General features: G+C 42.1%; 2 protein-coding genes across 3 annotated transcripts; both read left to right on the plus strand.

Annotated features, from left to right (window-relative positions):
* The first annotated feature begins 205 nt into the window (after window positions 1–205).
* LOC137284119 (sulfotransferase 1A1-like) lies at window positions 206–6,843 on the plus strand. Its single transcript, XM_067815802.1, has 6 exons — window positions 206–224; window positions 1,781–1,988; window positions 3,281–3,604; window positions 4,653–4,753; window positions 5,500–5,644; window positions 6,305–6,843. The coding sequence occupies exons 2-6, from the start codon at window positions 1,832–1,834 to the stop codon at window positions 6,418–6,420; spliced, it is 843 nt and encodes a 280-aa protein (XP_067671903.1). The 5' UTR covers window positions 206–224; window positions 1,781–1,831; the 3' UTR covers window positions 6,421–6,843.
* A 3,558-nt stretch (window positions 6,844–10,401) lies between these two features.
* Window positions 10,402–17,506, plus strand: LOC137284130 (sulfotransferase 1A1-like). 2 transcript variants are annotated; one of them, XM_067815813.1, is made up of 6 exons: window positions 10,402–10,569; window positions 12,090–12,297; window positions 13,647–13,970; window positions 15,065–15,165; window positions 15,875–16,019; window positions 16,681–17,506. In XM_067815813.1, exons 2-6 carry the CDS (start codon window positions 12,141–12,143, stop codon window positions 16,794–16,796), a joined length of 843 nt encoding a protein of 280 aa, XP_067671914.1. In that variant the 5' UTR covers window positions 10,402–10,569; window positions 12,090–12,140; the 3' UTR covers window positions 16,797–17,506. The 2 variants fall into 2 exon arrangements, with proteins under 2 accessions (XP_067671914.1, XP_067671923.1); XM_067815822.1 differs by having other exon boundaries at window positions 10,403–10,569; window positions 16,999–17,506.
* The last annotated feature ends 606 nt before the right edge of the window (window positions 17,507–18,112 follow it).

Below are 18,112 nucleotides of genomic sequence, written 5' to 3' on the forward strand. Positions count from 1 at the left end.
TGATCGTAAACGTTATCGCAGCTGGCAAACTGGTTTAAAACGAATGTAATTGATCTGACCTACTTGCCGGATGTTTACCGAACCACAACCCTATGCGACAGTTGGGCAGTGTGTGTCCCAGTGTTGATCCGCACGCAATGATAAACAGTTCGTAGACGTGACAGTGACAAGGACAAGTGTTGAGTTGCCTCAGAGCAGTGGTCCGTCGAGTCTTCTACAAACGAGTAAGTGTGTCTCGTTATATTCATGAAATGTCCATTTCAAACTCAACATCTCGAATGTTTAAGGGTAGACACAGTATGTACAAAGGCTTAATTTTATGCGGAGGATTAAATCCTACTTTCGATATGTGTTTTGTGTGATAAAACTGTTTTTGAAGCTGACCTATGTGAAATGTTAATAAATGTTTTGTAAAATGAATGAGTGGGTTTCGTTTTACGCCGCATTCTGCAATCTTACAGCTATATGGCGGCGGTCTGTAAATACTTGAGTCTGGACCAGTCAGCCCGGTTATCAACAGCATGAGCAACGATCTGCGCAATTGGGACGTCTGACCACCCGATCCCATTAGTCGCCTCTTACGACAAGCAGAGTCGCATTTTGTGGCAAGTATGGGCTGCTGAAGACCTATTCTACCCCGGCCCTTCACGGGTCTGTTTTGAATCTGGCTCAAGGAAACTCACTGGAGCCCCTACTGTAATCTGGTTTACGGAAACTCACTGGCGCCTTACCGGATTGTGGGATTGTGGGTAACTTGTAAGTTTCCATTTTCCGGAAACTTGAAGCAAATGTATAGAAACTATCCGGAAACCTAACTGAAACATAAGTTTCATTTCGTTTCCGTTAGGTTTCCGGTGTCCGGAAACGAAGACTTTTTTTATTTTGCTGAGTGGCATCACGTGGACCGTAGGATCTCAGTGAAATAGAAAGTCACATAATGCAGACTGTATGATCTCAATGAATTAGTAAGTCACACGTGGCCTGTGGGGGCTCTGTAGACTGGAACGTCAAATAACAAGGACTGTAGGATCTCAATGAGCTAGAAACTTACACCATGCGGCCTGTGAGATCTCAATGAATTAGTAAGTCACACCCTGTCGACTGAAGGAGCTCAGTGGACAAGAACGTCAAATAACAAGAGCGGTATGATCTCAATAACCCAGAGAAATACGCTATGTAGTTTGTGATCTCCATGAGCTAAAACAATACATCATGCAGACTGTAGGACTGCAATGACCCATGTCGACACATGAGGACTGTAGGATCTCAGTGGACTAGGTCTTCAAGTAACTGTAAGGGACTGTATGATCTCAATAAACTAGAGAGTCACACCATGAGGGCTGTAAGATCTCAATGAACTAGAATGTCATAGCATGCATCCTGTACGATCTCAGTGAACTAGTAAGCCACACCATGTGGATTAGAACGTCAAATAAAAAGGACCGTGGGATCTCAATAAAATAGAAAGTCATACCATGCGGACTATATGATCTCAATGAACCAGAACATCACATCAGGCAGCTTTCAGGAGCTCAGATGACAAGAACGTACACCATGGGGACTGTAGTTTCTCCTTTTAATATTTGTCACAGCAAATACACTGAAACATCTCAAAAATAAGTACCTTAACACCACACCATGTTAACGGTTTGTACTAACCCGACACGTCATATGGACTGGTGCACAGGTAAAGCACCTCGCCTGTAACAACTAACCGCCGTTTCGAGATCAATTTCCCATTTCAAGCAATCCTCCAATACAGTACGTACAACATCTTTAGTTTCAGATTCAAGTCGCGTCCGACACGATTGTTAGGTTGAAGGAGAGAACCATGGAGATACGTGTACCCGATGATGGTGGGGATGAGTTGACGCTGATAAGCTTCAATGGCCGGAAGTACCCCATGTTTCCTGCTACTGCACTGGAGACTTTACCGTCTGTTGAAATGCGTTCTGACGACATTCTTGTGTGTGCCTTCCCTAAATCAGGTATGTGAAGGAATGTGAATAGTATAATAGTGAATTAGTGAGATAGCGGGCCGGAAGCGTCATATCACACGACGTTAAGATGTGTAACTTGTTGGACCCTAGCCCTCGGCATTAATAGGTATAATAAGGACTGGTCGGCTCAGAGTCACTGCAATGAGTAGTCTGAGCGGAGTATGCATGCTTAGCTGTAGCATAGTATCTCAATGACTTAGCAGCATAAAGCCAGCGTAAGTCTGGGCTAGTACAAGCAGCCATACATACACACTCACGCACGTCACCATATGAGTGGAATATTCTTAAGAGTGAAGTTATTAATAGTTTTATCACACGTCAAATAATGCATGCATCACAGATCGTGACTTTGGACAGTGACATATTACATACATTACTGACAGTGAAACACCCCGACGTTATACAGTGACATATTACAAACATTACTGGCAGTGAAACACCCCGACTTTATAACGTTACACATGACATACATTACTGACCGTGAATCATCCCGACTTTATAAAGTTACACATTACATACATTATCGAACCACCGTGATTTTATGATTGGGATACCTCATGACCTCATTCAGTCAAATAGTGACACTCAGTGATCTCATAGAATCATAGTATTACACAATACAACCACAATGGAGTGTAATAGATAGTAACAGCCTTAACCTCATTCAGTCAAATAATGACGCCCCGTGACCTCATAGAGCCATATTATGAGATGATACAGACATAACGCACAGTGACAAATTATGCCACCCGCAACCATACATCCACACATACAGTGACATTCTGTGACCTCATAAGACCAAACTATGACATAATCCAGCCACAACAGATTTTGACAGATTGTGACACCCCTGATCTACAGTGAAACCCAGTGACCTCACAGAGTCATACTATGACATAATGTAACCATAACGGACCACGACACATTATAACACAACGTGTCCTCACATACAGCCTCACAATAACGTATTGCCGCGTTGTGTATTTAATATGAAGTGCTGCAGATCTTCAGAGTAGCGTAATGTAAACAGTAAGTATACCATACATGCAACCCTAACATATCATTACGTCATCGTCGATGTCAGCCAAAATCTGACAGTCTGGTGTATGGATTGAGTTGCTTTAATGTTACTTTTTGTTTAAACCCAACACTGGTTACACATTTAATTTTTTCACGGCATGACCACTTAGTGACATCGGCATGTGCAAAAAGTAGTAGGAAGTCGCGGTTTCGAGAAGACAATCTTTTGCATGAACCCTAAATATGGTCTTACTTTCTAGGTACTCACTGGATTTGGGAGATGACTCGCCTGCTGGTGGCGGGAAAACTCGACCGTGATGACATCAGCAAAGGGACTGCTATGATGGAATTTATTAATGAAGATGAATATAAAGATCTTCCGTCTCCTAGAGTCCTCAATACTCATTTGTTGTTCAGGGAACTGCCAAAGCAGGTTAAAGAAAAGAAACCTAGGATTCTGTACGTGACTCGGAATCCCAAGGACGTGACCGTTTCATTCTACAACTTTGTGAAGAAGCTGCCGATGTTTTACAAGTACTCTGGAGAGTGGAAGAATTTCGTCCGACCCTCATTGGAGGGGAGGTGTAAGTTTTCCTTCTTTGACAACACAACATACATTTACTTATCTTACCTCACACATAAATGTCGTTTTCTGATTGGCTAAGTGCTCTTCTATTACATTCGATGTACCCTACTTACAAGCGAGGTACTTTTCATTGTACCCCGCTGCCAAAGGCAACTCATTCGGTACTTCGTGGTAGTACTTCCCCATCTCGAATAAAATTGAATCACGTGTGATGTACGAAAAGTGCCGATGTTTTGCGAATGCAAATCGTTGGAAGAGGGACAAGGGAGATTTGACTTGCATTCCAATAAATACATTTTGAAAAACGTTCAGATGCAGTCCCTGTGAATATTAAGAGGGGGAATTACACCGCAGCGACTTCACTAAGACAATACCTGCTGGAAAAACACCAAGATGCAGGATTCGAATCGTTTGATTCACACGGGTTGGCCGAAGTGTACAATCCATCCGATACCCATGCCTCAAACAGTTAAACATTAACATTGAGGTGTTCGGTAAGATAAAAAAATAAAGTAATGTTCACTGGTCCCTCGGGATTGATGTATCCTCGATGTTGATATAAATCGACCCCTGAAGATCCGTGTTACAATTGACCTTCAGTAACCTATGACTCTCATAAGTATCGTTTAATCAGGCATGCTGATTTGTTTAACACGTCCCTCGTATCCCAACTGCGTAGGTCGATGGTCATACTGTTGATCACTGGAATGTTTTTCCAGACTGGATTATTGACTGACCGCCACCATATAACGGGAATACTGCTTAGCGGGGCTTAAATGTAAACTCACTCACTCATTTAAGCACAATTCTAATCTTGGTGGGTTTAGTCAGGTTACACAGTTTCGAATTCAAAATCATCGTTGAGAATGGATTTGCTAATCAGTAGTATTCACATTATCGAGGGTTTTGAGATGGAGTGACATCAGCGTTGCCGAAGCGCCCAAACTTAACTAAGCTTCTCTTCACAGTGGCGTTAGACCCTACTCTTTGACTCTTCAACCTGTACCTGAGTTGTTGTGACGTCAATGATATGTACCTTGTTTCAGTTGACTACGGATCCTGGTTTGACTATGTGAAGGACTGGGAGGAGGTGAAGAAGACAACTGACGTCCCCATACTGACACTCAACTATGAGGACATGAAAGAGGTGAGCAAGACCGATGTACACGTTCTACCCATGATAGCCAACAACCAACAACAGGATGTTATAATAATCATCCATGATGTCTTTTTGCCATCCTCCGAGTTATGGCCATTATATCGGTACAATGTCGTTTCGCTGGACATCGGGTTTCGTATGCAGATGTCGACATCTTAATGGTCATTATGCATTTTTTGTTGTTGTTTGTTTTCACTGTGCTTAATGCAACATAATCACTAACTCACATAGGCGTGGTTGTTGCTTTGCTGTTTCCAAGCAATTTAAAATTCCAGTGGGGAATTTGGTTAATGTTTAAAAATGAAATGAAATGAAATATCGATCTGTAGTGACCAGGTATCCCCTTAGGTAATAGCCAAAGAAAATCTGTGTTTGAAATTACTTGCACAGAGAATGGCCAAGCGTGGACTTTCCCTTTTCACAAAACATTCCCAACATAAGGATGTATTAACACTCATCATTCCAGTTATCTCACACACTAGCCCTTTTGAGCAGCTGACACTCGATACTTGTGCATTATACATGCTGTATGTGTGTATTTAATATTTACTGACAGCGTAGTTGTTATCTTAAAAATTAATACACATTTTTACGGGATACATTCCCAACACATACACATCAACAGTACATTCAGAGTGAGTGTTATTAAATGTGTTTAACTTGTAATTACACTCATACGTGTCCTCACATTTCGACGTTGACATTTGTTCTTCTCACTATCTGTTTGTTCACAGGATGTTTTCCGTGAGGTGAAGAAAATTCGAGACTTCCTTGGAACTGACAGAAGTGATGAGTTCGTGAAAGAAGTGTGTGATCACTGCAGTTTCGGATCAATGAAGGACATCAAAGCAAACTTTTCTGAGATTGTGTACAGAAAAGGTGAGTTTGTATTGTACATAGAACGAACCAGTATATGGAATCTTTCAGACTGTTTTGTTTATCCCATCCAGCATCGAGAGAAGATCACACACTAACTTACAAAGATGGTTCAGTTATATAGAGTCTACCACTACGTGACGGGTTGGTTTGGTTCTTTAACATAGCACATAGCTTTGCCAGCATTCCACCTATACGCCGTCGTCTGTAAACAATCCAGCATGGATCAGACTGCCCAGCATTCATCTACAGGAACTTCGATCCACGCATATGGAAACCCATGGCATGTGTCAACCAAGTCAGCGAGCCTGTCCATCCGATCTAATTAGTCGCCTCTTGCGATAAACATGGATTTGCTAAAGACCCGTTCTAATCCGGTTTGACTATGCTGAGGTAATGGACATTCAAAGTTCCATCCGAACCCTTTAGTCATCTCTTATGACCAGCATGGGTTGCTGAAAACCAGTTCTAACCAGGATCTTCACGTTTCGATTTTGTGGCAGTTCAGGTGGAACTTGTAGGAAATCGAGGATAAAGTTTGATTGTTAAAAGATGATAGATGGAGGTGGTATTGTTGGTAATAATTTTCGGTATGAAGCGTATCTTAAAGTGTACAGTCTGACAGTTTGACTTATGCATTAATTATTGTTCCTGTTCTTTCAGGTGAGATTGGTGACTGGAAGAACTGGTTCACTGTCGCCCAGAATGAATGGTTTGACAAACTGTACGAGGAGAAGATGAAAGATTGTCCCTTAACATTCAGATACACACTGAAATAGAAGCGATGTGTGAATTGAGAAATGAGTTTATGACAGAGATATATTTCTAACCAAAAGTTTACTACAAAAGGTCACAAATGCACTATTGAAAAAATGTAAGTGATTACTAGTTCCAAGTTATTACTTGTACCCCTTGTGAGCAATGTGTGCTGTAGACATAAATGTAACTGGTAGAAACTAAAATAACTAGCCTTGGTTTACAGAGAATACTGGCTTAACGTTGCTAGTGTGATCTGAACACCTTGTAGTGTTGGAAAAGGAAGTACACTGACGGGAGAGGACGAGGCAGTGAGAGTGCTGGTATAGCGGTCCGGGAAAGAAAGAAAGGAAGGGTTAGACTGGAGAGATTTGGAACAGGTTTGGACGACGGCAAAACAGCCTTAGCGCATAAAATGACGTGATTAGAGGACCAGAAGACTAGAAGCAGTGGACTCCAGCAGAGAGAGAGAGGGGGGGGAGGGAGGGGAAATGAGAGAGGGGAGAGGGAGAGAGAAAAAGGGAGAGGGAGGGGAATGAGAGAGGAAGGGAGAAAGAGAGAGTGAGGGAAAGAGAGAAAAGGGAGAGGGAGGGGCAGAGAGAGGAGCAGTGTTAGAGAATCTGAGTGAGCGAGATTTTGCACTGCTTTTAGAAATATTCCACTAACATGACGTCAAGGGACACCAGAAATGGACACATAGGAAAAGAGCAAGACAGAGCAGAGGGGCTGAGGGACAGAGGGAGAGCGTGAAAGAGAGCGACAGGGAGAGGGAGGGATGGGGGGAGCGACACAGAGTCACACAGATAGGGAGAGATAGAGAGACACATGGGGAGAAGGAATATATAAGGACTGGTGGCATGCAGAATGGGGTAGTGAGGGCAATTAGAAGGACGGTCAAGGTAACACAACGGGTGCACAATGAAAGGAACACAAATAATTTGAAGCTTTGCCTGCTAGTCATATGACCTATGGTATACAGTACGTTTCAAACATGCCTTGATATGCGTCAGTATGTGATCAGTGCTAACTCTTCAGGAGAACTACCGTTTTCTCCAAAGACATCTACATGTGTGTACAGTATACATTTCTTCATTAACTTTATATATACTCTGAAATGAAGTGTGACAATCAACAGCGCAATAAAAGCATCGCATCGCAGTTGACCTTAATTTTCATTTCGGGATTTATTTAGATAACTTTATTGCTGTGTCTGTTTACTGGGATTTTGTTTCCCTTGACTCCTGAACTCATTTCAAAACATTCCTAATATCCTAAAGATTAAAGCGTCCGCTGTTCACGTCAAAATCATGGGTTATATTCCCCACATGGGCACTGTGTGTGAAGCACATTTCTGAGTTTCCCCTCCGTGATATTGCTGGAATGTTGCTAAAAGTGGCGAAAACCCAAACCCGCTCATTCACAAATACATGTTTATGATATAATCGGTATAAAACTGTATAACTTTCTGATATCTGGTGAATAAGGAAAGGGCTTTGTTACGTGTATTTACGTGTACAGTTGTCCTTGTACCATGACCACATGGTGCCGCTCAAACATAACACGCGTCACTTCATTGAAAAGAAGAGTTCATGTGTTGACGGGGCAGTGGTTAAACCCCGCAGTTAAAACGTTCGCTTGTCACCCCAAAGACGATTGCGCACAGGTGGCGTGGTTGGCTAGGAGTCTAAGGGGCCGGCTTGTAACTGAAATGTGCCTGGATTTATCCCCACTTGTGACCGAGTGTAAAAACGTTGGACCCAACGTTACTTACAGGGTCACAACCCGTAGTGGGCAGTACACAGCATTGTGCACTTAAAAGAATTCATCCGATGGTGGGTGACTAGATGGTGGGTGACTAGATGTTGGGTGACTAGATGTTGGGCACACGAACACCTAGTTGCAGGTGTAGTTACGCGCAGTATCATCGGTCAAACTACTGTAACTAGGTGTTCCAGTCCATCCAGCTGCGAATGGGTACCTTGCGAGGACGAGGCTAACAGGTTGCATGAGTTGCATACGTCCAAGCGATTTGAGCTGGTTAAATGAATGCCAGAGAAAAGATCAAGGGAACACTCAAGTGCCTTGAGCATGTAGCAGCTGCCTGGATATGTGCGCTACATAAATATCCTATCATCATGATGATGAGGTCTCCTGACATGATACTGCAGAAATATCAAAGTTAAATTTCATATTCATGTCTATTCGTAGCAAATATTTTCCAGCAGGACGAGAAAAGGGTATATATTGCAATCACATGAACACATTGCTCAACGACTTCAAAAGTATAAACATGAACATTAATTAAGCACAACCAATTTTCATGTTATAAGATTGTGTTTAACACAACACTCTGGTCATTCATGATGTGGAAACCAAACACATGGTTATAATTTCGTTAATTGAACCATCTACAGTGTCAATCCATTAACTACCAACACTGCTGCTACTTTCGTCTGTAATTTATTGACGGTCATATGGGGGCACTAAAACGTTATCAATAATCATGTCCAAAACTATGGTGAAACAGAAAATGTCTGTGGTCCAACGTACACAAAGTTCTCAAAAACGTTCACTGTTCAAACCTAAACCAATAGTAATGGTGTATCCTTTCCTCGCACGGATAACTGCTGCAACCCTCCTCCTCATGCTGGAAAGCAAGCGCAGAGTGCGCATCAGTGGAAGCCTCTACCATTCCTCATGAAGAGCCTGGGCTAATTCCTATAGATTTTGAACAGGTGGATCTCTAATTTGAACTTGACGCCCCATGGTCAGTTGGGTTGAGATCAGGGCTTCTCGCAGGCCAAGGTAAGTATACGATAACAGCTCTGGAACGATGGGGACTAGCATTATCGTCCATAAATACTGGCCGACTGGCGAGGGGGTGATTACCAAATGCGGGACAACAGCAGCTTCCAGTACTTTATGTAGGTATCACTGACCATTGAGTGTCCCTTGAATAGTGAAAAGATTCAGCTTACAGTCATAGGAGAAACTCCCCCACACCATTACAGAGACACCGCCAAAGGGTTCAACTGCATGGATCATCCGCTGTTGATAAGCCTCATTACTCCTTCTCCAAACTCGCTAACGGCCATCAGTAACACGAAGAAGAAAACAGCTTTCACTGGACCAATGGATCCTGCGCCATGTCCTCAGATTGTGGTTTTGCCGTTGATTACACCACGCCAAACGTTGTATCTATCAGCGAGTCCAGCGGATCTGAGCCTCCTTCGGATGGTGCTGGTTGAGAGACGAACAACACCCACTCTAGATTGTTCTCTGAGATCTCTGCCATTGGTCATGGACCTGCGTCTCACTAGGCGAACGAACTAGGGCACGGTCATCACGGGGAGTGGTATTTCTCGGCCTTCCTGATCGCAGACGATCCTTGACATAACCAGTGGCCGTATGTTTCCTTACAAGGCGACTAATAACAGTGTGATTGGTATTCAGTCTGGAACTTTTGCTGCGACAAGACAAACCGACTGCACGCATACCAATGATCTGAAATCTTTTGGGTCTCTTTCAGAAAGCCTACGCCACGGCATGTCCAGAAAAGTTCAATTTCCGCACTCTTCACTTATTGATGCGTCGATAAGAAAGCAATGACAACACTTCATTTCAGTTTTTTATACCCCTGAGTCGCTTGTACCACGACAGATCTTTAGTATGAAAAGCATGCATTTGAGTGAATTTCTAAATTGTATGTAGATATAATTATAACTGTTTGACTTCTCTGTTTTGATCCCTTTTTGTTAAAATCGACAATTATTTTTGGTGGTGCTTAATTCATGTCCATCTGAATATATGGATCTTACCCGAGTGGGTACATGTTTAAAGCTAGCTTATGAACACAGTTTCACAGTAAACAAAAATCTGATATTACATAGGAACTCGTTGTCGTTGGGACCATCCATGCTCGCCCACCACTATTAGTGATTCAAACCCTGATCGTAAACGTTATCGCAGCTGGCAAACTGGTTTAAAACGAGTGTAACTGATCTGACCTACTTGCCGGATGTTTACCACAGCACAACCCTATGCAACAGTTGGGCAGTGTGTGTTCCAGTGTTGATCCGCACGCAATGATAAACAGTTCGTAGACGTGACAGTGACAAGGACAAGTGTTGAGTTGCCTCAGAGCAGTGGACCGTCGAGTCTTCTACAAACGAGTAAGTGTGTCTCGTTATATTCATGAAATGTCCATTTCAAACTCAACATCTCGAATGTTTAAGGGCAGACACAGTATGTGCAAAGGCTTAATTTTATGCGGAGGATCAAATCCTACTTTCGTTATGTGTTTTGTGTGATAAAACTGTTTTTGAAGCTGACCTATGTGAAATGTTAATAAATGTTTTGTAAAATAAATGAGTGAGTTTCGTTTTACGCCGCATTCTGCAATCTTACAGCTATATGGCGGCGGTCTGTAAATACTTGAGCCTGGACCAGTCAGCCCAGTTATCAACAGCATGAGCAACGATCTGCGCAATTGGGACGTCTGACCACCCGATCCCATTAGTCGCCTCTTACGACAAGCAGAGTCGCCTTTTATGGCAAACATGTGCTCTTGAAGACCTATTCTACCCCGACCCTTCACGGGTCTGTTTTGAATCTGGCTCAAGGAAACTCATTGGAGCCCCTACTGTAATCTGGGTTACGGAAACTCACTGGAGTCTTACTGGATTGTGGGTAACTTGTGAGTTTCCATTTTCCGGAAACTTGAAGCAAATGTACAGAAACTGAAACATAACTAACTGAAACATAAGTACCATTTTTTTTCCGTTAGGTTTCCGGTGCCCGGAAACGAAGTTTTGTTTTGCTGAGTGGCATCACGTGGACCGTAGGATCTCAGTGAAATAGAAAGTCATATAATGCAGACGGTATGATCTCAATGAATTAGTAAGTCACACGTGGCCTGTGGGAGTTCAGTAGACTGGAACGTCAAATAACAAGGACTGTAGGATCTCAATGAGCTAGAAACTTACACCATGCGGCCTGTGAGATCTCAATGAATTAGTAAGTCACACCCTGTCGACTGAAGGAGGTCAGTGGACGAGAACATCAAATAACAAGAGCGGTATGATCTCAAAACAAAAACAGAGAGATACGCCATGTAGGTTGTGATCTCCATCAGCTAAAACATCACATCATGCAGACTGTAGGATTCCAATGAACCAGAGCGAAACATGGGGACTGTAGGAACTCAGTGGACTAGGTCTTCAACTAACGATATGACTGTATGATCTCAATAAACTAGAGAGTCACTCCATGAGGGCTGTAAGATCTCAATGAACTAAAATGTCATAGCATGCATCCTGTACGATCTCAGTGAACTAGTAAGCCACACCATGTGGATTAGAACGTGGGATCTCAATAAAATAGAAAGTCATACCATGCGGACTATATGATCTCAATGAACCAGAACATCACATCATGCAGCTTTCAGGAGATCAGATGACAAGAACCATGCGGACTGTAGTTTCTCCTTTTAATATTTGTCACAGCAAATACACTGAAACATCTCAAAAATAAGTACCTCAACATCACACCATGTTAACGGTTTGTACTAACCCGACACGTCATATGGACTGGTGCACAGGTAAAGCACCTCGCCTGTACAAACTAACCGCCGTTTCGAGATCAATTTCCCATTTCAAGCAACCCTCCAATACAGTACATACAACATCTTTAGTTTCAGATTCAAGTCGCGTCCGACACGATTGTTAGGTTGAAGGAGAGAACCATGGAGATACGTGTACCCGATGATGGTGGGGATGAGGTGACGCTGATAAGCTTCAATGGCCGGAAGTACCCCATGTTTCCTGCTACTGCACTGGAGACTTTACCGTCTGTTGAAATGCGTTCTGACGACATTCTTGTGTGTGCCTTCCCTAAATCAGGTATGTGAAGGAATGTGAATAGTATAATAGTGAATTAGTGAGATAGCGGGCCGGAAGCGTCATATCACACGACGTTAAGATGTGTAACTTGTTGGATCCTAGCCCTCGGCATTAATAGGTATAATAAGGACTGGCCGTCTCAGAGTCACTGCAATGAGTAGTCTGAGCGGAGTATGCATACTTAGCTGTAGCATAGTATCTCAATGACTTAGCAGCATAAAGCCAGCGTAAGCCTGGGCTAGTACAAGCAGCCATACATACACACTCACGCACGTCACCATATGAGTGGAATATTCTTAAGAGTGAAGTTATTAATAGTTTTATCACACCTCAAATAATATAGCATCACAGACCGTGACACATCCTGACTTTTGTATAGTGATATATTACATACATTACTGACAGTGAAATACCCCGACTTTATACAGTGACATACTACAAACATTACTGGCCGTGAAACACCCCGACTTTATACAGTGACATGTTACAAACATTACTGGTAGTGAAATAGCCCGACTTTATACAGTGACATATTACAAACATTACTGACCGTGACTCATCCCGACTTTATAAAGTTACACATTACACACATTATCGAACCACCGTGATTTTATGATTGGGACACCTCATGACCTCATTCAGTCAAATAGTGACACTCAGTGATCTCATAGAATCATAGTATTACACAATACAACCACAATGGAGTGTAATAGATAGTAACAGCCCTAACCTCATTCAGGCAAATAATGACGCTCTGTGACCTCATAGAGCCATATTATGACATGATACAGACATAACGCACAGTGACACATTATGACACATCCACTCATACAGTGACATTCTGTGACCTCATAAGACCATACTATGACATAATCCAGCCACAACAGATTGTGACAGATTGTGACACCCCTGATCTACAGTGAAACCCAGTGACCTCATAGAGTCATAACTATGACATAATGTAACCATAACGCACCATGACACATTATAACACAACGTGTCCTCGCATACAGCCTCACAATAACGTATTGCCGAGTTGTGTATTTAATATGAACTTCTAGAGATCTTCAGAGTAGCGCAGTGTAAACAGTAAGTATACCATACATGCAATCCTAGCATATCATTATGTCATTGTCGATGTCAGCCAAAATCAGACAGTCTGGTGTATGGATTGAGTTTTTTTAATGTTACTTTTGTTTTGTTTTGTTTTGTTTTTGTAACCCAATATTGGTTACGCATTTCATTTTTTCACGGCATGACCACTTAGTGACATGTAGGAAGTAGTAGGAAGTCGCGGTTTCGAGAAGACAATCTTTTGCATGAACCCTAAATATGGTCTTACTTTCTAGGTACTCACTGGATTTGGGAGATGACTCGCCTGCTGGTGGCGGGAAAACTCGACCGTGATGACATCAGCAAAGGGACTGCTATGATGGAATTTATTAATGAAGATGAATATAAAGATCTTCCGTCTCCTAGAGTCCTCAATACTCATTTGCTGTTCAGCGAACTGCCAAAGCAGGTTAAAGAAAAGAAACCTAGGATTCTGTACGTGACTCGGAATCCCAAGGACGTGACCGTTTCATTCTACAACTTTGTGAAGAAGCTGCCGATGATTTACAAGTACTCTGGAGAGTGGAAGAATTTCGTCCGACCCTCATTGGAGGGGAGGTGTAAGTTTTCCTTCTTTGACAACACAACATACATTTACTTATCTTACCTCACACATAAATGTCGTTTTCTGATTGGCTAAGTGCTCTTCTATTACTTTCAATGTACCCTACTTACAAGCGAGGTACTTTTCATTGTACCCCGCTGCCAAAGGCAACTCATTCGGTACTTCGTGGTAGTACTTCCCCATCTCGAATAAAATTGAATCACGTGTGATGCACGAAAAGTGCCAATGTTTTGCGAATGCAAATCGTTGGAAGAGGGACAAAGGAGATTTGACTTGCATTCCAATAAATACATTTTGAAAAACGTTCAGATGCAGTCCGTGTGAATATTAAGAGGAGGAATTACACCGCAGCGACTTCACTAAGACAATACCTGCTGGAAAAAACACCAAGATGCAGGATTCGAATCGTTTGATTCACACGGGTTGGCCGAAGTGTACAATCCATCCGATACCCATGCCTCAAACAGTTAAACATTAACATTGAGGTGTTCGGTAAGATAAATAAAGAAAGTAATGTTCACTGGTCCCTCGGGATTGATGTATCCTCGATGTTGATATAAATCGACCCCTGAAGATCCGTGTTACAATTGACCTTCAGTAACCTATGACTCTCATAAGTATCGTTTAGTCAGGCATGCTGATTTGTTTAACACGTCCCTCGTATCCCAATTGCGTAGGTCGATGGTCATACTGTTGATCACTGGAATGTTTTTCCAGACTGGATTATTGACTGACCGCCACCATATAACGGGAATACTGCTTAGCGGGGCTTAAATGTAAACTCACTCACTCATTTAAGCACAATTCTAATCTTGGTGGGTTTAGTCAGGTTACACAGTTTCGAATTCAAAATCATCGTTGAGAATGGATTTGCTAATCAGTAGTATTCACATTATCGAGGGTTTTGAGATGGAGCGACATCAGCGTTCCCGAAACGCCCAAACTTAACTAAGCTTCTCTTCACAATGGCGTTAGACCCTACCTAGGTAATTTCTAATCCTTTACGAACATATATGGCCATCTGTGTCTAAGAGCTTTTGCTAGCCTCCTACATTTTCTGGGATGTCAATATTGAGTACCTTGTTTCAGTTGACTACGGATCCTGGTTTGACTATGTGAAGGATTGGGAGGAGGTGAAGAAGACAACTGACGTCCCCATACTGACACTCAACTATGAAGACATGAAAGAGGTGAGCACACGTTCTACCCACGATAGCCAACAACCAACAACAGGATGTTATAATAATCATCCATGATGTCTTTGTGCACATCCTCCGAGTTATGGCCATTATATCGGTACAATGTCGTTTCGCTGGACATCGGGTTTCGAATCCAGATGTCGACATCTTAATGGTCATTATGCATTTTTTGTTGTTGTTGTTTTCACTGTGCTTAATGCAATATAATCACTAACTCACATAGGCGTGGTTGTTGCTTTGCTGTTTCAAAACAAATTGAAATTCCAGTGGGGAATTTGGTTAAAGTTTAAAAATGAAATGAAATGAAATGAAATTTCGATCTGTGAAAAATCTGTGTTTGAAATTACATGCACAAAGAATGGCCAAGCGTGGACTTTCCCTTTTCACAAAACATTCCCAACATAAGGATGTATTAACACTCATCATTCCAGTTATCTCACACACTAGCCCTTTTGAGCAGCTGACACTCGATACTTGTGCTTTATACATGTTGGTATGTGTGTATTTAATATTTACTGACAGCGTAGTTGTTATCTTAAAAATTAATACATATTTTTACGGGATACATTCCCAACACATACACATCAACAGTACATTCAGAGTGAGTGTTATTAAATGTGTTTAACTTGTAATTACATGCATACGTGTCCTCACATTTCGACGTTGACATTTGTTCTGCTCACCATCTGTTTGTTCACAGGATGTTTTCCGTGAGGTGAAGAAAATTCGAGACTTCCTTGGAACTGACAGAAGTGATGAGTTCGTGAAAGAAGTGTGTGATCACTGCAGTTTCGGATCAATGAAGGACATCAAAGCAAACTTTTCTGAGATTGTGTACAGAAAAGGTGAGTTTGTATTGTACATAGAACGAACCAGTAAATGGAATCATTCAGACTGTTTTGTTTATCCCATCCAGCATCGTGAGAAGATCACATGCTAACTTACAAAGATGGTTCAGTTATATAGAGTCTACCACTACGTGACGGGTTGGTTTGGTGCTTTAACATAGCACATAGCATTGCCAGCATTCCAGCTATACGGCGTCGGTCTGTAAACAATCCAGTCTGGACCAGACTGCCCAGCATTCAACTACATGAACTTCGATCCACACATATGGAAACCGATAGCATGTGTGAACCAAGTCAGCGAGCCTGACCATCCGATCTAATTAGTCGCCTCTTGCGAAAAACATGGATTTGCTAAAGACCCGTTCTAATCCGGTTTGACAATGCTGAGGTAATGGACATTTAAAGTTCCATCTGAAACCTTTAGTCATCTCTTATGACCAGCATGGGTTACTGAAAACCAGCTCTAACCAGGATCTTCACGCTTCGATTTTGTGGCAGTTCAGGTGGAACTTGTAGGAAATCGAGGATAAAGTTTGATTGTTAAAAGATGATAGATGGGGGTGGTATTGTTGGTAATAATTTTCGGTATGAAGCGTATCCTAAAGTGTACAGTCTGACAGTTTGACTTATGTATTAATTATTGTTCCTGTTCTTTCAGGTGAGATTGGTGACTGGAAGAACTGGTTCACTGTCGCCCAGAATGAATGGTTTGACAAACTGTACGAGGAGAAGATGAAAGATTGTCCCTTATCATTCAGATACACACTGAAATAGAAGCGATGTGTGAATTGAGAAATGAGTTTATGACAGAGATATATTTCTAACCAATAGTTTATTACAAAAGGTCACAAATGCACTATTGAAAAATGTAAGTGATTACTAGTTCCAAGTTATTACTTGTACCCCTTGTGAGCAATGTGTGCTGTAGACATAAATGTAACTGGTAGAAACTAAAATAACTAGCCTTGGTTTACAGAGAATACTGGCTTAACGTGGCTAGTGTGATCTGAACACCTTGTAGTGTTGGAAAAGGAAGTACACTGACGGGAGAGGACGATTCAGTGAGAGTGCTGGTATAGCGGTCCGGGAAAGAAAGGAAGGAAGGGTTAGGCTGGAGAGAGTTGGAACAGGTTTGGACGACGGCAAAACAGCCTTAGCGGGTAAAATGACGTGATTTGAGGACCAGAAGACTAGAAGCAGAGGACTCCGGCAGAGAGAGAGGGAGGGAGGGATGGGGAATGAGAGAGGGGGATAGGGAGAGAGAAAAAGGGGAGAGGGAGGGGAATGAGAGAGGAAGATAATTTGAAGCTTGCCTGCCTAGCTTGATATACGTCAGTATGCGATCAATGCTAACTCTTCAGGAGAACTACCGTTTTCTCCAAAGACATCTACATGTGTGTACAGCATATATGTCTTCATTAACTTTATATATACTCTGACATGAAGTGTGACAATCAACAGCGCAATAAAAGCATCTCATCGCAGTTGACCTTAATTTTCATTTCGGGATTTATATAGATAACTTTATTACTGTGCCTGTTTACTGGGATTTTGTTTCCCTTAACCCCTGAACTCATTTCAAAACATTTCAGGTAAGGATAGAGTTGTATAACTTGTATGTGAGAAGGTACCTGATCAAATCACGATTACGTACTGAGTCATAAAAACGAGTACGTCGCTGTGATATCCTAAAGATTAAAGCGTCCGCTGTTCACGTCAAAAACATGGGTTATATTCCCCACATGGGCACTGTGTGAAGCGAATTTCTGAGTTTCCCCTCCGTGATATTGCCGGAATGTTGCTAAAAGTGGCGAAAACCTAAACCCGCTCACTCATAAATACATGTTTATGATATAATCGGTATCAACCTGTATAACTTTCTGATATCTGGTGAATAAGGAAAGGGCTTTGTTACGTGTATTTACGTGTACAGTTGTCCTTGTACCATGACCACATGGTGCCGCTCAAACATAACACGCGTCACTTCATTGAAAAGAAGAGTTCATGTGTTGATGGGGCAGTGGTTTAACCCCGCAGTTAAAGCGTTCGCTCGTCACCCCAAAAACGATTGCGCACAGGTGGCATGGTTG

Source organism: Haliotis asinina, chromosome 1 (assembly GCF_037392515.1).
Source record: "Haliotis asinina isolate JCU_RB_2024 chromosome 1, JCU_Hal_asi_v2, whole genome shotgun sequence".
NCBI classification, from domain to species: domain Eukaryota; kingdom Metazoa; phylum Mollusca; class Gastropoda; order Lepetellida; family Haliotidae; genus Haliotis; species Haliotis asinina.

What these genes read in the sequence shown, in the direction of transcription:
- LOC137284119 (XM_067815802.1), top strand. Translation starts at nt 1,832, where the DNA reads ATGGAGATACGTGTACCCGATGATGGTGGGGATGAGTTGACGCTGATA. An exon ending in ACCCTCATTGGAGGGGAGGT is followed by an intron (nt 3,605 to 4,652) that starts GTAAGTTTTCCT and finishes ACCTTGTTTCAG; the next exon opens with TTGACTACGGATCCTGGTTT. An exon ending in ACTATGAGGACATGAAAGAG is followed by an intron (nt 4,754 to 5,499) that starts GTGAGCAAGACC and finishes GTTTGTTCACAG; the next exon opens with GATGTTTTCCGTGAGGTGAA.
- LOC137284130 (XM_067815813.1), top strand. Translation starts at nt 12,141, where the DNA reads ATGGAGATACGTGTACCCGATGATGGTGGGGATGAGGTGACGCTGATA. An exon ending in GTGTGCCTTCCCTAAATCAG is followed by an intron (nt 12,298 to 13,646) that starts GTATGTGAAGGA and finishes CTTACTTTCTAG; the next exon opens with GTACTCACTGGATTTGGGAG. An exon ending in TGAGATTGTGTACAGAAAAG is followed by an intron (nt 16,020 to 16,680) that starts GTGAGTTTGTAT and finishes CTGTTCTTTCAG; the next exon opens with GTGAGATTGGTGACTGGAAG.